We start from the raw sequence: 25,960 nt of genomic DNA on the forward strand, positions 1-25,960 counted from the left end.
CTCAGTCCCAATCCCGTGACTGGTGCGGGGAGAAGTTTGGGCTTCTGTTACCCTCTGGAGGAAGGCAGCCTCAGCACGCCCCCTTTATCTTTCAGGGGGAACCACAGCTGTCCGGCATGGGGGGGCAAATCACTGTGCATCTGCCCCCGTCCCGCCTCTTCCTCCTCCGATCATCTGAATGGCCCAGCCTTTCCCTCTTCTGTCGGGCGGTTTCCATTCTCTGCTTACCGAGTGCCTGTCTTTCCTCTACCCATCACCCGAGGATTGCTTCCCTCCATGCTTTAGGCCATGTCACTGGCTGGGGTTGCCCATGGGCACGAGGAGGGGACTTTCTGTTCCTCCCCTACCGTGGTTGGGCTCCATGGCTCCCCTGTTCCATCCCACGGGGACACCGGAGGATTCTCAGCCATGCTGCAGTGGACTTTCATGCCAAAGAGCAGTCGGGGGCGGGGGTCCCGGGACAGCCTGCGGTTGTGTGTCCCACGAGAGATGGGGGTGCCGTGACAGTCCCTGCAGCACCCGTACACGCTCAGCAGCACAGGGGTTGTTTCTCTAAGATGCTCCTAGAACACCCATCCCCTGGGTATCTAAGCCCACATTTCCCCATGGTCCACAACCCCTCCCATCACCTTGCCCTTTGAGGGGGGTGGTTCTGCCCATCCGTCATTGGATAATGGCCTTACTAGAAAGAAGTTCTCCCTTCTGTTGGAGACCCACATGCTGCTTTTTCTTTCCCCGTGGCTGCTTTCCAGACCTGTAGCTCAGGATGAGACCAGCAGTTCTCAAACTGTGGGTCAGGACCCCAAAAGTGGGTCATGACCGGTGTTCCTTGTAAGCTGAGCACTTGGGCAGCCACCCAGGAGAGGTGCAAATGGCGGCCAGCTGATTAGCAGAGCGCCCACAGCTGGCAGCATGTGTGTCTATCGGTGGTGCACATCCACACATGCCTCGGTGCATGCGACAAAATTTATTCTTCACATAGGGTGGAAAAAATTAGAGGGAACACTGGTCCCAACTCCATTTTAATGGGGCCACCAGAGCTAATTCAGATTTGTTGGGGCTGGAGCCAAAGCACTAGCCCCACTACCCAGGCACCAAAGCCAAAAGGTTTCAGCCCTGGGAAGTGGGGCTCAGACTTCAGCTCTGTCACCCAGGACATGTGGGCTCAGCCTTTGGTCCCCCCTCCAGAGGTCATATAGTAATTTCTGTTGTCAGAAGGGGTTGCGGTGCCATGATGTGTTTAGAACCCCTGGGTTAGACTTATGGGTGACAGGTGAAGACCCAGCTGAGGAAGGCAAGATGAAGCTCCGCCCCTTCTTCCTGAAGCCACACCCCTTCCCTGAGACCACACCCCTTCAACAACCTCCCCTCCCCAACTAAGCCACACCCAATGCCAGCTGAGGCCTGGGACTGCCACAGGATGCAGCCCCAACCGCTCCTGGGCAGCGTAAGCATCTTTGGGAAGGCCATGCCTTTCCTTGCCTATGTACCCACCACCCATGGTTAGACTGATCATCCGGAGCAGCAAAGCAGCCAGCAGTGCTACTGACGGATCCTGCAATATCGGTGGGCTGCAGTTACAGGTGAGCTCTTCCCCATAATTGAGAGAGATCACAGCACCCTGCCCAAGCACAGGGATACTCCATCCACTCTGCCAAGAGCCCGAAGACCTTGAACTGCTGGAGGCAGGAGTTCAGGCCCCTGCCTGCAGCAAGGCATGGTGGGTGTTAGAGAGCCAATAAAGGCAGCAGAGGAAGCCCAGTGCTGGGGCCTGGTAGGTAACAGAGGAAGGAAACAGACTTTAAACCGCTTTGCTTTCTACAATGTATTTGTTTGCAGCCTGATCTGGAATCAGTGGGGTTTCCCGAATCTATGCCAACCCCTCGGTTAAAGTTTGGGATTTTCCCCAGGGGCAGACTATGGACCAAAAGTCACCTGGCTCTTGCAAAATTGCTGCTTAAAAGTCTCTCTGCTTGGCTCCAGGAGGCGGAAACCAGCAGCAGCCAGATTCTCAGCTCTTGTAAATCAGCCTAGCAATGCCAGCTCCCCCAAAATTCCTGAGCTTCCCCAGCTGGGATGCTGGCTCCTTCCTTTACCTCACAGTTTTTGCTGCCTTCTTTAGTGAGACAAGTGCAGCAGCGGGCTTGCAGTGTGGTTTGGGAAGTCTCCACTAGAGTGTGCTGCTGACCTGAAAGTCCCCAACACCTGAGCTGCTTTGAGAATCAGGAAAACATCTGTGCATCTACAGGAAGAATATGCTTCAGCTGAGGTGGGAATTTGTGGCAATAAACTTCCCAGTTAAAATAATTCAATCAGTGCAACCGAAAGCTACATCTCATGCACTAAAGACTTTTCTACCCCGGCCCCTTTCCAAATTAAAATATGGTTGTGACTATTTTCTTCCACTATTTGATCTGAGGAAGTGGGTCTGGCCCACGCAAGATCATCATCTAATAAACCACCTTGTTAGTCTTAAAAGTGCTACATTGTCCTGCATTTTGCTTCAGCTACCCCAGACTAACACGGCTACATTTCTATCACTATTCCAAATTAAAAGGTGTTCACCACTCTTTGCAAGATCTCTTGCTATTTCCCAGTCCCCATAAGATGGGACTAATGCATCCAGGAGAAGAATAAATTTCATCTGGCACAAATATTTTCTTTACCAGGCTTGCACAGTGCATCTATACAGTCAACATTGCTGAAAGGCAGCTGTTTGCAGGAGCAAACTGGCAGCTTGCACACTGGGTGAGGAAATACTGGCTCAGAATAAGGGGATAAATCCATGCTGCCACAAAAAGCATCTGGATATCTTTAACAGCCCTGCAACTGTGACATGGGGGCTTAGGTTTTAAGGTCCTATGTGAAAGGCCATGCTCTGTACGCCAAGCCTCATCCCAGGAGCTTTAGCCAAAGGAGGGTAGATGTTGGTGGGTGGAGGGAAAGAAGCATAAGCAAGGATGAGTGTGGATTGGTCATTCCCTGAGGAAGGGCTACCGTACGGGTTTCTGGCAGTAGTGTCTGCACTGGAATCCAGACCAATGGAAAGCAAATCCCTCTTTAGTCTAGATGTGATTCACCCGCTGCTTTCACCTGCCCTGTTTTACCCCAAATGGACAATCGTGTTATTTTAAACAATGCTTTGTAGTAGGGTCTTGAGTGGATAATCTAAACTACTAGCTGGAGTTACCTGGCGTTACTCGAGAAACCGGAGGAACAAAATGTAGAAAACCCATAGTCCATAATCTTTTTTTGAATGGTAGAAAAGTTGCACTGATTTCTATAGGGATTAAAATATAGGTCCGCGTCATCCCCGGGGGGGAGTGGTGCGACGCCAGGTGATGGGGAGGTTACACGCGGGAGGGGCGCCCCAGCTTGCGTCCGGGGCTGCAGGTGACGCGGGGGGCAGGGTGGATGCCCAAGCTGTTGTGCACATGGGGGTGGGGGCACTGGGTGGCAGTGGGGGTAGGGGAGGGAAGAGAGTCGCTTATGTAACCTCGCGGGTGGGGGAGGGAAGTCCCGGATGGCACTGGGGGCCGCAGGTGGTGGGCACAGGACCTAGGGTGGGCAGGGCAGCCCCCGCAGTGCAGCGCGGTGGGTTACTTCTTGATTTATACAGCTTGAGCTTGGGCCAGATTGTGTCCAAAAGTACCTTAAAACCTTCTCCTGGAGGAAAGGTTACCCCATGCAAAGTTTGGTTGTGGTAGCTCTTATAGTGCCCAAGTTATTAGCGCACAAACATACAAACATTTTCCTGTATATATTAGATTAGCTACATGATGCAGCAAAGTTTGAGTTGCAATAGGTTAAACTAATCCACTCCCACTTTGAAATGGGGGTAGGTTAAAAGCCACTAGAGGCCTTTGAGTGAAGGGCAGCAGGGCCTACAAGTGTTCCCTTTAAGCTGGGCGCTTGTGCAGCCGCCCGGGGGAGATTCCAGTGCCACCCAGCTGGTTAGCAGAGCACTCACTGCTAGGTTTGTGTTTCTCTGTGGTGCACATTCTCACATGCCTTGGTGCACATAACAAAATTTATTCCACACGTGGATGGAAAAGATTAGAGGGGGTACTTTGGTCCATACAATTACTGCGTCGTAGATTTACATCGACTTGTCTCAAACTAAATGTTCTTGCAGACAAATCCCAAGAATGGTCTTAAACAGCATATGCAGCCAAACTTTTAAAAGTGGCTATTGCTCTTACCTGCAACAGCTTGGGTAGGAGTTGGGTGCCCAGCTTGCTGCTTTGACTTGCAGCAGTACTACGCATCACAACTTCAGTCCAAATAAATAGGAAATGCCCATGCTCAGCCTCTCTTCAAATCAGCTTCTGGGAAACTGAGGCCCCCAAAATCACTATTTGTGAAAATGTTGCCTGTGGATTTTACTAAGAATGGTTTCTAGTTGGTTTCACTCTCAATGTGGCACCTTAGCAACTAACCTAAATATATAGAATCATGAGCTTTTATGGGTAAAACCCATTGCATCAGATGAATTGGAGTGGAAAGAACAGAAACCTATATATATATATAACCAGGGCTCGCTGAACTGTGGCAAGCCCTGCTTGCGAGCCGCGCTGTCCGGCGAGCTGCGCATGCACAGATCGTTCTGCACATGCGCAGATCACCCGAACCCGGCTCTTCTGGGTTACAATCTACTTGCCATGGGCAAGTAGATTGCATTATTTGTCGAGCCCTGTATATAACAGTAGAAGTAATACCTGTCAATTCTAGGACCCATGTTAATGAGGCTAATTAAATGGGCTGGATGTGTCCCATACATAGCTTTTGATGTGGAAATGCAGATGTTAATAGCAGGAGAAATTGGCTTTGTAATGCACCCACCAGTTAATGGGTATGGCTAGACTACAACTTTTTGTCAGAAAAATGTACGCAAAATGCTCTTTGCATTTGGGCCAAATGTCGGGAAAACCCCCTTTTTCAAAAGCCCCCTTCTTCCTCGTAGAACGAGGAATACAGGGGCTTCTGAAAGAGCACGTTTGCTCTTTCACAAAAAAAAGCAGAAGTGCAAATGTGCCCCTAAAGTCTAGCCGTACCCAAAATCTTTGTTCAAGCCCTGGGTAATGGTGTCTCATCTGTAGATGAATTCCAGTTCTGCAGACTCTCTCTCTAATTGGGTGGTAAAATTACTTTGTAGAAGAATGGCTATTTTAAAATCCATGAGTGACTCACCAGGTATGTTAAAATGTTCCTCCCCAGGGGGTGGTTGGGTGGGTGGGTGTGTGTGTGTGTGTGTGTGCGTTCATTTAATCCTTTGTGGAATTCACATCAAAAGTCCCCTAATGGACCAGCAGGAGGTGCTGTGCATCTGCCCAGAAAGGTGGCAAGGCAGGAGCTAGCTAGCCAGATGCATCCAAGGTACAGGAGAGGGCCCAGGCCAGCCACCTGTCCTGCAAGAAGCGCGTGGTGTTAGCACTGCGTTCAGCCCCACAGATGGCTGCCTGCTTGGAGCAAAGGGTGGAGGAAGAGCACATTAGAACTGAGCCCATGCCCTAGAAGATGGCTCCTGACCAAACTTAGTGGTATCGCGTGAGGAGAAGGTTGCATGTGCAATCAGTTCCCTGGTCAGCATATGCGGTGGTCTCCTCCGTGCCCGATCCACCCAGGACACAAGTCTGGAGCAGCTCCCAGCTGCAGAGACTGCCCCTTGTGGTACAGGAGAGCCCAAGAAGCGAGGTTGGCCCTGCACGCCGCACTGATTGCAAGAGACAAATGAACAGCTCATGCAGCCTAATCTTGCCCCCTCTCTGATGTGGGCAAAGCTCCCCTCCTAACTTGTGTCCTTTGAAATTGGGCCGTGAGTGCCTAAAATGTTCCCAGACTCTCCTTAGAATCGCCTCCCTCCGCCGACGACTTCCCCTCTGCTTTCCCCTCTCCGTCTCCCTGCCCTGTTTGTTTGTCTCTTCCTTCACAAGCTTTGTTGTTCTCCCCCACGCTGGGGATTCCCGCACCATCGCCTCCTACTCCCCGTCTCTCCCCGCTGCACCGCCTGACTCAGGCTCTCAAACCCAGGGGGTTTGGACGCTGGGCAAAATGATCCCTCCCATGCTTGGGCGAAACCTGTATTTCCATGGAACAGGAAGTGCGGCGTGTGGGAAAGCTGAGTGCTCCGGAAAGTTGGCGAGGGAGAGAGAAATGGATGTGTGATAGCTTGCACCTGGCAGCGACGGAGCGCTCATAAACCGTCAGGATGGATTCCCGGCACAGAGGCCTGGGCAGAGCTAAGCTCAGACGTTCAAAGGGCCCGTGAACGAGAAGGCCTGGCTTAAAGAGTCGGGGGGAGAGGAGTCACAGGTGCTTCTGGGAGCGAATACACACGCCGAGGTCTGTCTCCACAGCAGAGTTAGAGAGCCAGCGGCACTTTACTCCCGCTCGGGGGCTGCAGGGCCGCATTCTGACTTTCGTGGGCCCCAGGCACTTTTGCCTTCGTGGGCCCCTTCCTCCATAAAAAAAATTAAAAATGATTTTGGATATAACTTTAAATACTTCAACGTTTTATTTTTTTTCCTGTTTTAGGCAAAATTGAATAGATTTTCGTGGGCCCTAAAAGTTTCGCTTTTTTCTGATGTGAGGAAAAAAATTAAAACATTTTCTTTGACCCTAAAAGTTCATTTTTTTTCTTCTGATTTTAAAAGAAATTCAAACATTTTCGTGGGCCCCTAAAAGTATCGTGGGCCCTAGGCACTGTGCCTACTGTGCCTAATGGATAAGTCGACCCTGGGGGACTGCATTAAAATATCCCTTCTGCCTGTGCCACTCCAGCAACGTCATGACTCTGCCTCCACCAGCAGCCTGGTGCTTAAGTCCACGTAATTAAGCCGAGGCGGCGTCTCTGTAGGCCTGGTGTTGCTTACGTGGACTGTGGCTGCCTTTCCAAACTCGGCCCAGGAGGCCCTGCACTGGCAGGTAAACGGGTGCCAGGGCTTCTGGTGGCGACACACCTCCCCGGCACAAGCAGCATCCTGTGGACGTGTTACAGCCACGCAACTTAGGCCGACTTCGTTTCGTAGCGCGCACTTGCCCAGCAGCGGCGTGCGGCGGTGTTCGGGGCAGATGCGTGGGCCTTTCACGTGCGCTGAGAGAGTGTGTGAAATCTCCATGAGAGCTGTGGGCCCACCCAGGCTGCTGAGAGACTGGGGTCTGGGTGCACGGGCACCCGACGGGGTCCGGATTCTGCCCTCTGTTATGCTGATATAAATATGGAGTGACTCCTCTAGAGGCACCCCAGCAGGGTTCTGGTGTCGGCACCTTGTGAGCTCATCCAAAAGAAGCCGCGTGTGGTTCGTTCTGCCTTTCCAGTCTCCTGGCGCAAGTCCCTCCGCTTTGGCCACAGCAGATGGGGAGCAGCAAGGAGGCTAGCGGTGCCATAAAGTGGCTGTAGAGTCTAGTGGACGGACCACGGGTCTGGCAGGCAGGAATTCCTGAGTTCTGACCCGACTTTGCCTCGGCTCTTTGGGAAATTACCTCATTTGCTTGCCTTTCCCCATTAGACAGATGGGTGTCTTGCAGGTTCGAACGTTAATTACCCTGGGTTTGCAGGGCTCATTTAATTAATTACCCTGACCCGGCAATTGGATCCGCCGGGGCAGACGCCCAACCTCAGAGATCCCCATGGGATGCAGGAGTCACCCACCTGGATCCGATGGTTGGAGTAGAAACTTATGTCTGTTCGGGGCTTGGAAGATCTAAAGTCTGGGCAGCAGAGTCCTGGCTCTCAGGCCTTTGGTGACTTCCATCCGGCATACCCAGACCTCCCTGGGCTGCACAGAGATGTGAGGGAGCCCACCTCGGTTCCTACAGGGTCTCCGCAAAGGCCCTTCTTTTGCAGGCTTGGCAGTGGGAGGGCAGGCAGGTGTACGCAGCGCTGAGCCTACGGAGACGGCTGCCGCATCCTCCTGAGCACCCCACCCCCGGTTTAGTGCTTCAGGGACTCAACAGTTCCAGAGTTGCTCATATGCAAATCCTGGCTTTTTTGCATGGGCTGCCGGCCAGGATTCCAGAACAGCTGCATGCTGCCAAGCCGCGCAGTGGGGGGGGCGTGGCCCCAAGTCCACAGCGTGCTCACCTGGGCCAGTGTGGCACCGGGCAATGCAGGTGTAGGTGCTCTGGAACTGCCTGGAGCCTGGTTCCGGGGGTGGCGGCAAACTGGCAGCCACACAGGCCCGCGTGGGGCCGGCGGTAGGAGGCTGGGCATGCTGTGGATTCTGTCCCACCGGCAGGATGGTGACTCTGGAGTCTGTGCACACAGGTAAGAGGTCCCGGAGAGAGGGAAGGGAGGACGGGCTCTGGTGCAACCCAGCAGGCGGCAGAGGCTTCGGAGTCAAGCTGGGAGTGGGCTAGGGAATGTTTCCAAATGTGCATGACCCATCCACCGCCACCCCGTTGGCTCAGGTCTCCTGCACGTGGGGGCAGGAGGTGAAGCTAAGGACTGGCGGTGGCTGCTAAGAGTTAGCAGCTTCTAGGGCAGGAGTGGGCAATAATTTTTGATGGGGGACCCCTCCAAAATTATAATGGGTGGTCAAGGGCCACACTTTCCTACGGAGAGGGTCATGGGTCAGGGACGGAAGTTGGGTACAGAACGGAGCTCAGGGGAGGGGACTGGGGTGCAGGAGCAGCTGTGGGGTCTGAGAGGGGGTTTGGGTGAAGGAGGGGGTTCGCAGCACACAAAGCTTCTTCCTTTCCCTCCCTCCCTCCCACCCCCTGCGCAAAGGGGGGCTGCTCCCTGCTTGGGGGCCCAGTGGGGGGGGCGCAGGCTGAACTGAAAGGCTTGGCGGGCCGGATCTGGCTCCCCGGCCATGTCTCGCCCACCCCTGTTGTAGGTGAGGGGGGAGGTGAAGGATGGGGAGGGGTCATATGCTGTTGCTGAGATTTGAAATGAGAAAAGGGGGCAGAGAAGACAAAGAAGGGGGGGCGCCGGGGAGGCATGGAGTGGGGTGAAATGCTACCGTGCTTGTGTGTGGATGCCTGCCACAGCGACAGGAGGGGGTTTCTGTCGACCTAGGGCTGCCTGCATCGGGAGGTTGGGCGTGTGTTTTCCAGACTCCTGAGTGACGTCGCTGGCTCGGCTTAAAACCTGAGTATAGACCTGGGAAATCACCTTCCAGCTGCACAGCATGGCGGCGGGGGCAGCAGAGGCTCTGTGCTCACTTGGGCAGCGCCTGCCCCCCGCTGACAAGCCAGCCAGCTGCCCTAAGAAGCCCACCCTCTTGGAGCTTAGCACTGTTGTGTGCGGACAGGGTTCGGGTCTGGGGTGAGTGCAACAAGCAAAACAATCCCCCTGAAACCAGGTGGGGGGGGGTGCTGGAGGACACGCAGATCTAGGTGCGTGCGGGCAGCTATGATCTGGGGGTGCATTTCTTTGGGGGCGTGGCGAGCGGTCTCCAGGCGAGCGTAGGCCCAGCTGTTGGCACAGGGCGCGTTAGGGGGGTAGCTCCGTGGCGATAAACACAGGCCCCTGTCCCAGGAGATTTCCATGCCCACTGTTGTGGGCTGCAACACTGCTGTGAGCGTTCACTGGGGTGCGTGAGAGCAGGCGCGAAATCGAACGCAGCGCAGCGGCTCTGCTCCGCGGATACGGACTTCACTGCGGTGTCAGTGGGAGTAGCTACTTCATCACCGTCAGCAGCGGCTGGATGGGGCCGGACAGGTGTGAGCAGGGCCGGCTTCTCCCCACAAACTCCGCATGCTCTCTGGGTCAGGCCGGGTGCCGGGCCAAAAGATTACAAAGTGGACGTGGATTTTTTTAGGAGCGGATTTTCACAAGAGCTGGGGCATGGACGACTTCCCAGACTGCTGTCAATGGGAGCAGCGCCTGTGAAAATCCGGCTCGAGGTATTTAACGTGGAGCAAAAAGTGGAGGCCCTCAGAATCCGTGCCCATTCTACACACACGCGGCTACTCTGTGTTATGATTAGGTACAGGGTTAACACTGGGAATACCCCGCCCCCGGGCCGGGCCCACAACGGTAGTGACATGTTCCACGCACCGTGCATGTCCGCAGTGAGGCAGTGCCCAGCCGTCAGCGTGGCAGGAAACACTCCTGCTCTTTTCTCTCCTCAAAGAGAGCAGGGAAGATTTGGTTGCAGTCAGTAGAAAGTAGATTCTCTATTGAGGTAGCTGGACACGCACTTAGCCCTGTGGTTCCTTCTGGCTGCCAGACTAAGTGACGTGGGAGTTGCATAGTGTTGCCTCACAGGTATCCCCATAAGTCGTGGGAGCAGAAGGGAATGCTGATTCCAGAGCAAACCCCTCCGCTTTTGAATCAGGCTCGTTGCGGCGTCATGGACACTGCTGGTGGCTCAGATGGCCCCACTTGATCTGAAACTTTGGTGGAGGCCGTTAAAAGCTTTCCTGGGTCTGTTAGTCACCAGAAAGACTCCTGTTAATCTCATGTGACTTTGAACCAGTCTGTAACATTTCACCTACAAAGGACTCCGGTTGAGGGCCTTGCCTAGGAAAAATTCCTAACTGTCAGGGGGGTCAAATATTGGAATAAATTGCCAAGGGAGGTGGTGGAAGCTCCCTCTCTGGAGATATTTAAGAACAGGTTAGATAGACATCTGTCAGGGACGGTGTAGACGGAGCTTTGTCCTGCCTTGAGGGCGGGGGGCTGGACTCGATGACCTCTCGAGGTCCCTTCCAGTCCTATTATTCTATGATTCTATGATTCTCCCAAGCAATCGATGGCAATTCAGGGCACGGAAAGAAAAGTTTGTCCTTGTAGGTTGCCTGGCCCTCAAAAGCGATTTGAAAGTTGCAATAAAAACACCCAAATCCAGACTCGCGTATTGGCAAGTAGGCGAGGGAGGAACTGATTGTCTGCTCTTGTCATTTAGATACATTTGGGTTTCATAGACAGGCCAGAGCTTCAGCTGGTATAAATCAGCATAGCTCATTTACTCCAGCTGATGATTTGACCCACAACTGTGGCTATTTGGATCTTCGCAAAGTGTTGCTTTGTTGTAATTTTTAAAAAAAAATTGTCACCCAGTGTCATTGAAGTCAAATATTTGACTCTGAGAAGAAAAACCCTCTGATCTCTAGAAATGTTTCAATCGCGTGTTAAATTCCAATGAAAACTGTTTGGTTTTGACTGGATGGAAACTTCTCCCCTATGGCTTGTAGCCCAAACTCGGCAGAAATGTAAGGCAGGAAAGACAGCTCGTGAAAGTAGGGATGTTAAATATTGGTTAATTGAATAGTCGAGTAACCTCATGAATTCTTATCGATTACTTGACTATTCTATAGTCCCCAGGGGTGGAGCTGGCAGCCGGTATGCTCCAGCCCCACTCCTGAGAAGCCCCATACCACTCAGCACTGCTGCCTCGGTGTCAGAGGCAGCAGCGTGGGGGGCCAGACGGGACCAGGTCCGTGAGGGGAGCCTGTTTAAAAACCAGCTCCACTCATGGACCGGCTGCCTGTCACTCCATGCTACTGCCTCTGATACAGAGGCAGCAGTGCAGGGTGGCAGCAGCCTCTGTCTGGGGGGGGGCAGGGAGGAGATCTGAGCTGCTGGACCAGTGTGAGCCAGAACTGAGCCAGGCTGCCTGCCCACCTAGCTCCTAATACAGTTTAAATGCAGAGTTGTAGTGGGGGTAGGTCCTGGATCAGGCGCAAGCTGGTCTGAGTAGGGCTGCTGGCCAGCCTGATAAAAAATTCACTGTCAGGGAGAGGGGGGAATGCATAAAAAACTTGTGCTTATCAGTTAATCGACTACACTATTACATCCCTAGGTGAAAGTAGCTACATACACAAATGAAACTGATTAATGGAGCCAGGCAGAACATTCTCCACCATTTTTACAGATTTTAAAAAATGTGCCCATCCAGAAACAGGACAAAAACCTGAACTCTCACAACTATCCGGAGGCTGAGAAATGGTTTGGTTTTGGTTAACTGAAAGAGGTGGACGCCGTCATTTCAAAATGTTTTGGTTTGATTTCAACCACTTTTGAAAAAATTAAAACTATTAGTAGCTTCAATTGCAAAATGCAAAGAACCAGCACACTTGAGTTATAGTTATTTTTTTCTCCTTTAGAATGTTTTGACAACTTCAGAATTCTTCTGAAAAAAAAACCCATGTTGTTGAAAAATTAATCAGAAATGAGCTTTTCAACCAAAACATTTTGTCAGAAAATTCCCAACCAGCTCTACTGATTAGGCAAGTTTCGGTGACCAAATTCCCTGCTGGCATAACTGCCTCGAAATCAGAAGACTTGCACCAACAGAGTCGTTTCTTTGCCATTTAGGATAGAAAGGATGTTGACTGTGGGAGGGGTTTGCCATCCACCGCAAACGTGTTCTAGTTCTGGCAGGGTACGCGCTGAAGGCAGGCTTCTAAATTCTTATATCGGCACCTTCGTACATAATAAGGTCAGGCTGATTCTCAGTGGTGCTGAACCTATGCACGTCCCGTTCACTTGCAGGCCGCCCCATTTCAGTGCAGGCTAGTGAGGATAGGAGCACACCACCCCCTGAATCCTCAGAGCAGTCTGCAGTGTCCAGCCGGTCACTAGACACTCACTGAAATTACTAGGCAAGCTGTGTCCAACAGAGCCAGGTACACGCAGCTGGTCTGGAACAACTCAGGTTCGGGTCTTTTATATTGTCTCGGCACTGGCCTAGACTCTGAGTGACCCAATCAAAGTGAAGATTTAACAGCTCTGGGGAATAAGGATGAGTAGGAACAGAAATGGGTTCACAGGCAAAATGCAACCCTAGCTTTACACTTCCCGGTGGTTTCCTTTCCTATATAGCAAAGCAGATTTTTCTCCTCAGGAATCGTTTTTGGGCAGAGCTGTTAGTTTTCAGTCAAAACTGAGGTTCAAATGCTCATGGACATCCCAGGCCCTTCAAGAGGTTTCCACAGTGCCTGGATCCCAAAGTATGTTACATGTCCCCCCAATTCTAGCCCAGGTGCACCCTCAATAAGACTTTTCTCCTTCTGGTGTGTTCCTGTGGGCTTCATGCCTTGCTGTTTGCGCATGCAATTCAAACTGTGGGAAGGCCCGCTGTGGAACGGGACAATGCTTCATTTGCATGAACGCTCCTGGTCTGAAAGAGAAACTGTGTCTGCTGGTGATGCCTGCCGTGATGCAGTTGCTCAGGATATGTTTTTTCCGTACTGATACACAGCTCCCTTAAGCAAAGTCTATACAGCCAGCACACAACTGATAGTCACAACCAGCAGGAGCCTAGCTGTCATTTGAAGTCTTGGATAAATACTAATAAAAGCAAAGGGTTAGGCGTAGTGAGTTTGTCAGGCCTGTTACAGAACAGTGAAACCTTTTGTCACTGAGTGGCTTGGAGGAACATGCCACCTCTGAAAATCAGACTGCTCTTATTTAGGGGTCTAAATATGGGAGTAGGAGTATGTTTAGCTCATAGGTTTGAACATCTTGCCCTCGTGTTGTGTCAGATTAGGAAAAGCCTTTGGAGTTTGTTTGTGGTTTGTTTTGCAGCAAAGAGGGGGATGTACGCACGCTCATGTTTAGTTCGTTTTTTGTTTGTTTGCTTTTTGTATTTTACGATGAATAGAATTGTCAAAGCAGCCTATGTGAATTAGAGAGGTAGGTAAGGTAATATATTTTATTGGGCCCACTTCTGTTGGTGAGGTGCCCATGTGAACTGAGCAACTAAACCCCAGAGACATTCAATAGACTCATTTGACAATGTCAGCTAACATGATTTGTTGATTAATAGTTTCTCTGTAAAGCCACAGGCCAGATCTATCTTTAAAAGTGCAGTAAAGCCAGCTAACTCTGTGCGTGCGTGCGTGCGTGCGTGTGTGTGTGAGAGTCAGGATTGCCAACCCACAGAAATTTCATTTACGGAGAAAATGGGAAAAATTTACAGAAAGACACATTTTTTTACGGACATAATTTTTATACTATATTAAAACGACATAAATGGCCAAAAGTGAAAAGTAAATTCTTGTCATTCATAGATCACAAGAACAATATGCTATTTAACTCACTTTCATTTAGTTAGGCATGGTCCTGGAAGTTTTCCATTTTGTGATCGTACATTCGAATACTGATACTGTTAACCATAAATAAACAACTAAAACATCCAATTTCCACTGTTCCACATTAAAATGGCTGAAGCAGCACAGAAGAAATGTAATTTCTATAGAATAATTGCTGGTTTTTGAAATTTTATTGCACTTTTACGAAATATACGGCCACCTCAATTTTTTTAAGAACTTTATGGACATGTCCAATTTCGGCTAATTTTTTATGGACTGTCCATAAATTTACTGATGGTTGGCAACGTGTGTGTGTGTGTGTGTGTGTGTGTGTGTGTGTGTGTGTGTGTGTGTGTGACACAATGTATGAGGTGATATCAGTCCAGTAAAAGATATTATCGCACGCATCTTTTGTTGCTAATATCCTGGGACCAAGATGGCTAGTTGTGCTTGCCTGTATACCCTATTTTATTTGGAGAACTAGTATAAACTATATTCTCAGCATTCTGCATAGAAGCTGCATCTCCATGAGGAGAATTTGCTGGGAGACCTATATCCACACGACACTAGAAAATCTTTTCTTGCATCAAGTATATTATCCTGCTTATTCTGTGTGAACATCCTACCTAGCAGAGCTGTAGTGGAAACTTGAAACTGTAGGAAGATTATGAATTTAAATTGGCTTCCAGTACAACAGCAGACTTTATCTGGGGGAATTGATTGTTTACTGCTGTGTCTGTGTTTTCTCATGCAGGTTAAATGTCACATTTGTATTGGTAGGGCTCTTAATCTGTAACGAAAGAGGTGTTTCCTTTAGCACAAGGCAGTCTGGCATTTCTTTAGTCATCTACGCCTGGGTTTATCTCTCGCTTGCTATAGAGGAATCCTCAAAAGGATGTCAGCTTCAGCATTTCCAAAAAATCAAGAGCCATCTTCCCCCAACTGTCTTAAAAATCATGAGATTTTAAAAAATGAATATTTGGAGTTTTTTAATTCTTTCTGCTATTTGAGCCTGTAGGGTGTCACAATTTCTGTTTTTCAACCACAGGGGCTAGAAATATATATATTTTAATGAAAGTTGATAGTTTCAGGCTGGGGCATTCACAGACACAGCAAATATCCAAAACTTGGCAAGAAAATCGTGGGAGTTGGCAGCACTGAAGCTGGGACCAAGAGTCCCAGCCCCCAAAATTCCAACAACAGAGGGCCTGAGTCTTCTCTCCCAATGGTGTACACAAGGAGTCACTCTCCCAAAGCCAATAAAGTTACATTGCTGCAAACAAAATCAGAATTCGCATTCTAGCTCAGTGGTTTTCAACCGATGGTCCACAGACTCCTGGGAGTTCACAGATTATGTCTGAGTGCCGAAGGAGTTTGCCTTTGCATTTGAAACTTTCTGAGCATCCACAAAAAGGTTGAAAACCTCTGATCTGGATGGCCGAGAAATACAAGGCATTTTTAGGGTGTGGTTTTTAAATGGAATTTTTGTCCAAACGTTTTGGATTCCTTTTTTAGAGGGTGGAGGGTTGTTGCAAAGCCCACGTTTTGCATGTTTGGTTTTAGTTTGGGGAGCTTTTTTGTTTTCATGAAATCCCAAAAGCTTGTGAATTTCTGCTGACAAAACAAAAATCTTTTGGTTTGTATTTTTGGTCAACATGGTTCCTGGGGCTAAAAAGCACTTCTCACCCAGCTGAAACTGCAATCTCAGTCTGGACTCTAGGCAGGACAGCAGTACAATTGATTGTATGCTGATTGCCTAAAGACCCCCAACCAAAATCCAGGCACAAATGGAGCTTTGGTAAGCCAGAAACCACTTTTGCCCCCCCGCCCTTTTAACTTTTGTTCCAGTAGAAAACACTTTTTAAACTTGGAGTTACTTTTCTCCTCTACCAAAATGAAACATCAGGTTCCATTTTGAAAACTTGTTGACCAACAAAATGTTATAAACACAATAGAAAAAATTAAACGTGGTCAAAAGAGACATTTTCTATCCAAGAAATTAAAACTTCATTGGAATATCATCAAGCAGCATCGGCATCAGTGAACACAGGGGGAGTGGCTATGAAAACTATTCATTTCTTCTGTCTCCCAGCTGCATGAAAATAATTGGTTTATGCTTTTAAAAAAGTTTGCCTGAATCGGGCACTGTCTCTTTAAGGGGAAGGTTTCCACCTGTGTCTTTTATCCATGCCAAACCACATGAGTACACATATGTTGCTTGCATATTGTATTATTATTGCCTCATGCAAATCAGTGTATTTCCTCAATGGGGATTGGCTCTTGGAAGCCTATGCAAATCAATCAGTTTGTTCTTTATTTATTTATTTACTGTACAGCTGGGTTGGAAAAGGGTTAAAATTCTCCTGAAAGGGGGAAAGGGAGAGTCGAGGCGAATTTGACTATAGTATTCTTCCTCCTTCAACTGATTCTGTACTTCGGGTCTTCGATACAGAGATGACCCATACGGCAAGTTAGGGTAAAGCTGACTGTTTCTCCCCTTCCCTTTCTTTCAGCTGCCCCTGAAGAAGGCTCTGACCTGAGGTGTGGTAGCAGCTGTCACTTTAAGGGTAAATGTTTGATTTGTTGAGATTAAAAAAGGGGCTCAGGCAGAAATGCTGGAGACGGGTGTGTTCCGGATGGGCTTTGGGACCTCACTTTGTAATGGAGGGGCAGGCTCTGTGTGTTGGGCCATGGAAGAGCAAACAAGGGGGGAGCAGTGAGAGTGAGGGGACAAATCGAACTGGGGAGGTAGCCGGCAGGAGAAAGAAGGCGAAAGAGAAGCTCCGTCCAAGGTTTTCCATCTCTTCGTTGCTGTGCGGGCCTCTTCTAGGGGCCTTTATTGTCTGTTTTGTACAGCACCAGACACATCGTCGTTGTGGACTGAACAATGGGAGAGGGGGAAAGTGGTTGGGAGAGCTAGTGAATGGGCCCCGAACTGAGCAGCGACGACGGTTCGGCATTTTCCTCAGAGCTGTGTACGTTGGCTAACTAGGGAGAGGGGCCAATAAGGAAAGGGGAGCCCCCACCCCGATAGCCAGAGACTCCCCATGATGCCAGAAAAGAACGATGCCAGAGGCGAGAAGGCCAGCGGTGTATTGTGGAGGGGGAAGGAAAGGAGGGAACTGTGGCGAGCAACCGAAGGGAAAAGGCGTCTTTGGAGCTGATGAATATTCTATGCTGAGGAAGAGAGCATTTGAAAGTCTGATGGTTTATTGTAATTACACATGGATTCGTGTTGTTCGGTGGAAACCCACATGTGCCTGTTGCCTGGGTCTGTGACCTGATATTAAAATCAGTTGTGACTTCTTTTCAGCTCTCAAGATGAGTAGCGAGGTGGCAGACTCCACAGAAGCCCGGAATGAACCTGACCAAGTGGAACCAGGTAAGAAACCCTCCCTCCATTCCCGGCCTCGGGGGGCTAGCAGGGGGAGGCATGAAACAGTGCCTGGACAGTACCTTCTGTGCTTTGCGTCGGACTCTTCACACCAGCTGGCGTGTTGATCAAGAATCTGCGCTGGGGTAGAATGGAGCTCACGCCTGGATCAGAATGAAAGATCGTTGCTTAATCACTGCGACCAGCTGAAAACTCAGTAATGCTCGTCATGATTGAGCACTGAAATAGACCCAACAGATGGTCAACTGGGTTAATAATATTAATAGATTCTTGAAGCACCCAGCCTTACGCAGATAGGTCTTTATTGTATTTCCGGGCCTGTTTAGAAGCCTTTCCTCATATAAAACTCCCAGGGTCACATTCCTCTTTGATGTATATGCCACTTGGAATCTGTAAAGTTATTATAAGGATTAGTACGGCAGTCATTTTACTCCAGTGCTCCTTGAATAAGAAGTGCCGATGAATGGGACCTTAGGGTTAACTGTTTTGGATGCAAATGTAGCACAATTTTGTGCCAAATCCTCTAGTCCCACTGGAGAAAAGTCTGCAATATACCGGATGCGTTGCTTTCATCTTTTGCAATATTCAAGCAGGCGCTGATAGACTATAATTGGCATTGGATCAGGGATTTACGGAGAAAGATTCCAAAGAGCTCTGGCTCATATTTTTAAGTGGGTGGCGCTCACAACTGGGGCTGGGTTTTCAAAAGGGCTCCTCTTCCACGCAGGCGTCAAAATCTGGGCCCAAAATTTTAAAAAGATTTTCAGAACCCAGGAGCATGTGTTGTGCCGAGCTCGTTTGCCGCTGAAGGCAGTGAAAAATCTCTGCCCACATTGCAACAAAACAGCGACTTCATGGCTGTTCCGATGTCCTCAATTTAAAAAGACGTGGGGAAGATGAGATCATCTTGGAACAGCCAAATCATCTTCAATACATTTTAATAGGATGTGAACTAGCCCTTTATTTAGATATTAGAATTCAGACCTGGGACATTTCTGGGTAGCCAGAACTGCCTCCTTTAGTCATCGCAAATTTCTACATAGAAGAGGACAGTCAGAATCCTCACTCCACTGAAGCCCATGTCAAAAATCCTAATGCCCGGATTTCCCTGGTGATTTTGAAAAGAATTCAGAGCTAGGTTTGTAAGTGTTCCATGCTCACAGGGAGGGCTAAATATTCCAAACAATCACACGCCCAATGTGCTCCTGATCTGGCCAGTTATTTTGGTGCTTACATGGGAGTTGAACTCTTGTGAAACTCTGTCCCCATATTTCTTAATTCCTGGAAGATAACCGTAATCTCATTTTAATTGTTTCAAGCCTGGGGACCCATAGCTCATTACATGACTCAAGTGCTCTTTCTAGTATCAATTCTTTATGTAGTGATGGGACCTGTTGTATCTGGTTAACTGCGGAGTAGTTTCTGTTGAAGTCCGTGGGGTTACTGATAGGAAACTTGCAGAGCTGAGATCAGAATTGGCCTCACTAGACACAATGCATGCATTTTAAACTGGCTTAGTAACTAGCTGTATTTAAGCCAGAAACTAGCTGGTTCTGATAGTGATGAGTTGGAATGCTCACAGGTAAAGCACCTTTGTTTTAAACATGAATGAATAATTGGATCGGCGGGAATACTGCTTTAAGGGCTTTGAAGTCGTGCAGAGAAATAAAAGTCAGTAAAGTCAGTTGTGGAGGAAATGCGTCTGTTCCATCGGAAGCCACAAACTGGTTGTTAGGTTTTTTTAAAGACTCTTCTTAACCTCTGTGGCTGCCTGATAGTTCAGGAACTTCAGAAGTGAGCGAACAAGGGAGAAAGTGTGACAACATGTGAGCAGATACTGCAGTGAAATTCTAGCTTCATGGTATTATCCCCAAGGCCTTTGCCCTAGCTATCATAAACACTCAAGCCTAGATCCTATGAATTGCTAAGATCTCTTCCCTTCCCTTCCCTTCCTCCCAAACTTCAATGGAATGTACGGGGCCTCAGCATAGGATCACACTTTTGGGTTGAGTTTTGTGTGTCAAATCTCTAGCCACTGATGCCAGTGGATTTAAGCCAGTTGAAGGGATCTAGTCCCATATATTATTTTTAAGAAACTGTTATCCCGTGAATTAATAAATAACCAGACACATTTACTGAACTTCCTGGAAAGTTCATATTATTTTAAATGATTCATATTGTCGGGGCAGAACTATTGCAATTCGTAATAGTAACCTATTTTGTTTACAAGCTCCAATGGAGAATTCCCCTTTGAAAGGCTGATGATCGAGGGCTGGTTTTCTTCCATTTTTAAAAAATCAAATAAGTTAGGACAAACCAAACAGCTCTCTCTCCCCCCCCCCCCCCCCCCAGGAATCTTGTCTCCTCCCAGCAAGAGTTACCAAGCTGCAAATGCTGTAACTATAAAAGAATAGAAAAGTTCTAGAGCTAGATTTACAAACATCTAAAGAGACAGATAGGTGCCTAGTATGAACTGCATTTAATTTCATTGGCTTTTAATGGGAGTTAGACATCTGGGGTTTTCTGGAGTGCCAAAGCAGGTTAGGCATGTATCTGCCTCTTCAGGCACTCAAATACCTCCGTAGATCTGGCTCTAGATCTAAAAAACAAAGCTAAAGGCTCTGATGGGAATTGTCAACAAAACATAACTCATTACTTTTCCCTGTGTTACCAGAACTGGTGGAAATATGATGACCTATTTTCACAGAGGGGAAACACAAAGTATTAACTTATTAATTAGTTTTCATTTCAAAGTGTGTCTAATGGACTCTCTTTGAAAAAGGGGAAATTTTTTTTAAAAAATGTTCTGTTTCCCCCCAAAGAAGTTAGTACATTTTTGTCTCCAGAAACTGGTGCTATTTATACAAAGCTTTGAAGTTTGAGTTAGTGAAAAGGCATGACAGGTTTGACCCAAGAGGAGCCGTTGTGACAATGTCAACAGTTGGGGATGAGACTGTTTTGTTTTAGAAAAGAGTCCTTTCCTGCTCCCTACATCCTAAAAGACAAAAAAATCGATAGAAATGTCAACCAACTTAGTGTTACATTCAGCCGCTCGGGTGCATCTTCAGCTCCCCTTAGTGCTCAACACCTTACAGCAGCGAGCAGTGTAGACCTACCGGGAGCGTGCTCACTCAGCTAAAGGCAGTGTGTGTACATCTCCTTGAGCTATAACTTACACCTCTAGCTGCAGTGTCAATGTACCCCTGGGGACCTACCTGAGCTCACTCAAGCCATCTGTGATGGAGCCAAGAATTAAGCCTGAGTCTCCCAAGACCAAGGCTCACGCCCTAAACACTGGACCATCCTTCCACGTGAAACATCTACATTAATGTAGTGTCTGCCTTTCTTCTGGATGCTGCCTACTCCCAGCTTCCAGGAGTGATCCCTCCGAATCCAGTGGTGTGCCCTGTGGTAATGAAGGCTGTGGTATATGGTCAATTCATCGGGGCTGGCCCTGCCTCTTACTGTGTGTATGTCTAGCACCTACTGGAGCCCTGTTCTCCTCTACTGGAATGAATGTATACAGCCTTGTCCAGCTGGGCTGAGGTCTTCCCGTGTGTTTCTCTGTAAGGCACTCATCGTAATCCTGAAATGAGCAGGGGGGAAGGGAAGGATAGATAACTGAAAACGAAAATATGGGGGTTAGTCATGGCGATAGACCCCTCTGCTGTGCTGGATCTGTTGGTCTGGCCTGAGAGATGGTGTCTCTGGGTGGCTTACCTCAAAATAAGTGACGCAAATTGAGCTACGTCAATTGCGTAGCTTATTTCGAAATTGGGCCCGTCTACACAGCACTTCTTTCGAAATAGAGCACTCCGACTCCCCTCACTCCTCGTACAATGAGGGTTACAGGAGCCGGAGTAAGAAGTCCTCCAGCTTGACCGTATTTCGACATTATTTCAAAATAACTGCCAGCTGTGTCGACGCGGACTAAGTGATTACGGAATAGCGCTCGTTGTTTTGAAATAGTGTTGCAGTGTAGATGTACCCTGGGAGGAAGAAGGAGGCATGAAAGAATGGAGCGTCTAAGGCCACGTCCCCACTGGCAAGTTGCTGCGCAGTAAATCAACCCTCAGTTTTGTAACTTTCGCGGTGTTCACCCTGGCAAGGCGCTTTGTGCGCTCCAGGTTAAGCACCTCCGCGAGACATGTAGCTCTTGCTGTGCTCTAGATAGTGCACAGGGGTACCGGTGTGGACACCGTGGTGTAGTACTGCATCCGGACTGGCCTCTGGCACCCTTCCCACAATGCCCTGTTCTGGCCTTGCTAGTCCTGTGTTGGGACTCCGCTGAGGTGACCAAGACCCGCCCGTGCGCTCTTCTCGAAATTTGAAAGTCCCCTTCCTGTTTGCGCGGCGACGCATGGTGTGTTCTCGGCGTGTCTCTCCCGCTGGCCGTGCCTGCACCTCGCACCAGGAGATCCTCGCTGGGAGCCGTGCTGAGGTGCTGGATCTCACCAGTATTTGGGGAGAGGCAGCTGTCGGTGCCAGCTGCACTCCAGCCATAGGAATTATGAAAGTGTTGCTCTCTCGGTTCCTCCTTTTCTTGCCTGTCCCTTTTCTGAGCCCAGTTCATACAGGGAGAATTGACACAAGCCATGCCAGCAAACATGGGGGTTGACTTCACTCCTGCTCTCCACGCCAGCAAGCAGAGAGCTGCCGAATCCAAGGGCTGCCTAAACTCTCCGTACCCGGTGCAATGAAAAGACTAGGTGTGCCTCTCCCCAGTTTGGCCTGGGCTGTGTTATCTGCTCTGATCAGAACCTCCAGTCGCACCAAGCAGAGCTGCTAGTTAGATTTCACTGCCGCTCACTTGGGGTGAGGGTGGGAAGCCAAGGTTTAAACAGAAGCGCAACAGGGAAACACTTCAAACGCAACTGTCAGCAACAGAATGGCTGCAGGCACTGGGAACATCTTCCATCCCCACCCTGCTGTGGGCAAGTGAGGAGCTGTACAGCCTCGCAGGAGACCAGGGCGCGCATAACGTGTGGGCATCCTAGGGCAACACAACGCCAATCTGTGTGGCCAGGCCTCAGGCCCTGTACAGCCCTCCTGGACAGGCCATAGCTCTCAGGATGGGTTTGTGCAGCTGGGCTGAGACTGGATTCCAGGGGAGGGAAAAGCCCTAAAAACAATCACCCAGGTTTGTGAAATGCAGCGACTCAGCCGCTGCCTGCTGGATCACCGGCCTGGAAGGCAGGAGTCCTAGCTTCCCTGGTTCACTCTGAGGACTTGACTTAGGCCGCATGCTGAGACGCTTAACCTGTGTGTCTTGGGTTTCTCACCAGACGCTTCCAAGAGCCCAAGCAAAGGTCCGTCCAATTGAGCACCCCAGCTCCCATCAAAGGCTAGTTGATTGCAGCTGCACTTCAAGCCTGTTTCCCTTGATTTGCGAACCTCTCTTTTCCCTCTTGGATCCTATCCTGGCCTCCTACCAGCATCCTCCCCCTTCCCAGGGTGGGTTACAGGTCTTCCTCTGTGCCCATCGGCAGAGGATGTGAGTTGTCGCCACCGCAGCTAGAGAGCTTCACGTCCGTGGTCCCCAGTCAGTCGGCCGCAAGGGTGACTCTCACCCAAACGTCACTAGCAGGAGACTGGAGGCAGTTCCTGAGATGGGAGGAAGCCTCGGCCACCAAAGCCATTGCACCAGGCAAAAACTTTGCAAGCAAAAGCTCTCCCCCTCTCTAGTGTCTGCACTCGTTGCTTTTGGACTTGATGCGCTAATCTCGACCAACTCTGCTGGTTGCTTAGCGGCTAGAGGGTCTGTCAAAGAGAACAGGGGAGCTTAGGTCAGTCTTCAGCTCTGCCAAAGACTTTCTGTGTGTCCTTGGGCAAGTCAGATGATCTCTGTGACTCAATTTCCCCTTCTGTAAAATGGGTGCAAAAACCCCCGCCTTTCTCCCTTCTTTTGTCTAGTTAGAGCGTAAGCTCTCTGGACCGGGGACTGTCTCTCCCTACGGCTACGCCTGTCCTGGGGCTGGAGGTGGAATTGCCAGCTCAGGAAAATGTACGCACATTAGCTTTGCTCAAACTAGTGCATTAAAATAGCAGTATATCGTCTGCCAGCTTCCCACACTCCTGACCCCTGACCTCAGGAACGTGGTCAGGCACTGCCCTGTCTTGCTAGCCATGCGACTGTGGCTACTCTGTTGTTTTTATCCAGCTGGCTCAGCCGAAGGCAGGGAAGGTACATCTCCACAAAACCAGTGCAGACATCCCCTTCATATTTGTGTGGCACGTAGCATAATGGGGGCCTGGCCATTGCGGGGAGCTATTTCCAATAACGGTTAATTGAATGGTAATTGGCTCCAGACTCCTTGGGTGGGGATGGGGGCTTTTCACCTCTAGGACAGGGGTTGAATGCAGGCCACGGGAACCGTCTTCTCATAGCGTTACTCCCAGGTGGCAGGACAGGGTTTGATGTGAAATGAGTTGGTGGGTTCTCAGTGCACAGCCGGGCAGAGTGCAACATCCCACTACACCTGGGGTGCTAATTGTCTGCCTCCGTGGCTCACAAGGCCGGGGGCACTAACCCAGCATCTCCCCACTGGGGCAGGGTTGAAATGGGGAGGCAGGGCCGGGTGCGGCAGGGCAGGGGAACCCCAGCTGGACTCATTCCAGACCTTTGCTCACCCACCTAACAATTCCCACCAGCACCCCCCTGAGCTTTCCTGCCTCTCCCCCACAGCGCATGGAGCAGCCCCAGGGCGGGGCCCAGATAAAACGAAGGCAGCCTGGAAGCAGCTGGTTGCTATGGCGCTGGGGCCTGTTTGGGATTTGCATACGGCTGCTGATTTCCATAGTGCAGCTGGGTCGAAGGCAGGAGAAATTTCCATATGCCCAGCTTGGAGGCAGTTGGGGTGTGGGGAGAGGCTCGGGAGGGGGGTTATTTGAAATTCAAATGAAGGTGATTAGGGGGCTTTACATGCTAAGGAGGGGAGAGGACCAAAGCAGGGAGGGGGAACAAAGGCGGCTTTTATTCTAATCAGGACATTATCGGAGGGGTGAGGGCACCCTGTTTGGAGCTCTATGGAAAGCAGGGAGGTTTTGGAAGGCAGGCCCGCTGGCCTCTGTCTTCTTCCAGACACCTCTGACTCCACAAGCAAAATGCTGCCCATAGGAACCAGTCCAACCCCGGATCCCTTCTGGATCCGGCGTGTACCCCCTCACCCCGTCTCCCTCCTCTCCTCATGGGGAGACTGTGCGCCTATCTAGCAGGGAAGGATTGTGGCCACAGGCATTTGCTGAGGCGTTTGTCTAGAGAGGAGAGTGGCTCGGGTGTAACTGAAATGGGTTTTCGACCGCCACGGTTTCAGCGCCACCAAAACGAGGCCCTGGGAAGCATCTCAGCGCCGGGCCGAGGCGCGGGGTGTGCGGGGGAGGAGGGGTATTGCTCCAGTTGCATTGCTCAGTTCAAATGCACCGCGCTAGCCTCTTGCCCAGGTAGATCAGCCTGACTCCAGGTTTGTCTGTTGGGTCATTTGTGAATTGACTCCGGAAGCCCTGCCCAACTTCCTTGAGAATCCCAGGGGCCGCCCTCACCCCTAACATGTTTCTTACATCGAAGCTGGGGGGGGGGGGGGGGGATTCCAAGATGGCAACCAGGGATGTAGGCCCGGCATGGCTTTGTGAGTATGAGGTAGAGGCTGCAAGGTCTTACTGAATGTTCTGCCTACCTCTGTCCGGTGTCTCACGTCTCATGCTGCCCCTCATTTAGCTTCCTCCCTGTTATTTCACCTCATCTTCTCCCCTGCCTACCATCTGCTCACCCCTTTGCCCTCCTGTCTTCCTGGCTGCCCTGTCCTAGGCAACTCCCTCTCCTGCCTTTGCAGCCTGCATAACATGGGAGGGAAGCATCTGTCTCTCCGGCTCCTTGCTGCCCTGTGGCCTCACTCCTGGGTGCATCTCCCTGCGCTCTGTCAACTGGTCCCATGAAGGAGGAGGACGTTTTAGAGGCATGCTACAAGACAGACCACTCCAGCCAATAAGGTTATTCATCAGCAAGGCATCCCTGTTCCACACAGCAAGAGAGGCACTCGGTGTCGTTTTTGTGAGCTAGCTGCTCCGCGCACCGACATGTTAAACTCATTGCGCTGGCTCTAGAAACTGGGAGCCAGGCTACCTCTTGCACTGAGAAGGCCTGGACGTGGCAGGGGCCTCCAACTTATGCCTCCCTGCTTTCCCTGGCACATTTGGTCTAGCTCAGCCCCGATCATAAATTAGAGCAGATTTAGCTGCTACTCTAACTTACACCAACTGCGTATGGTCTCTAGGGCTACGTCTACAGTTATTTCGGAATAAGCTCTTCCGAAATAGTTATTCTGAAATCGCTTATTTCAAAATAGCACGTCTACACTGCGGGGAACCCTCAAAATGAGTCCCTAATATAGACGTGCTAACTCGATTTAGAGCCCCAGAAGGAATAACGTAGAATGGCCGTGGTGAGGAGATATTTTCCAAATAGCAGAAGGGGAGCGTCTACACGTGCCTTAGTTCGAAATAGCTATTTTGGAAGAGGCGTTTACAAAAGGTGGAATAAGGTTTACAAAAGTCGGACGGAATAAGCCATCCATTATTTCAAAATTA

General features: G+C 49.9%; 1 protein-coding gene across 3 annotated transcripts in view; it reads left to right on the forward strand.

Moving 5' to 3' along the window:
- The first annotated feature begins 81 nt into the window (after window positions 1-81).
- The window catches only part of POU2F3 (POU class 2 homeobox 3), an 81,326-nt gene continuing 55,447 nt past the window's right edge, over window positions 82-25,960 (forward strand). The window contains exons 1-3 of one of the 3 annotated variants that reach the window (XM_075909801.2): window positions 82-1,583; window positions 16,497-16,550; window positions 17,297-17,365. In XM_075909801.2, coding sequence (XP_075765916.2) covers window positions 17,305-17,365 — 61 coding nt within the window. In that variant the 5' untranslated portion in view covers window positions 82-1,583; window positions 16,497-16,550; window positions 17,297-17,304. Of the gene's footprint in view, window positions 1,584-8,062; window positions 8,267-16,496; window positions 16,551-17,296; window positions 17,366-25,960 lie in introns of those variants that run through there. The other 2 variants (XM_006133637.5, XM_075909800.2) reach the window with 2 other exon arrangements.

This window comes from Pelodiscus sinensis, chromosome 25, assembly GCF_052426305.1.
Source record: "Pelodiscus sinensis isolate ZL-2025 chromosome 25, ASM5242630v1, whole genome shotgun sequence".
Classification (NCBI taxonomy): domain Eukaryota; kingdom Metazoa; phylum Chordata; order Testudines; family Trionychidae; genus Pelodiscus; species Pelodiscus sinensis.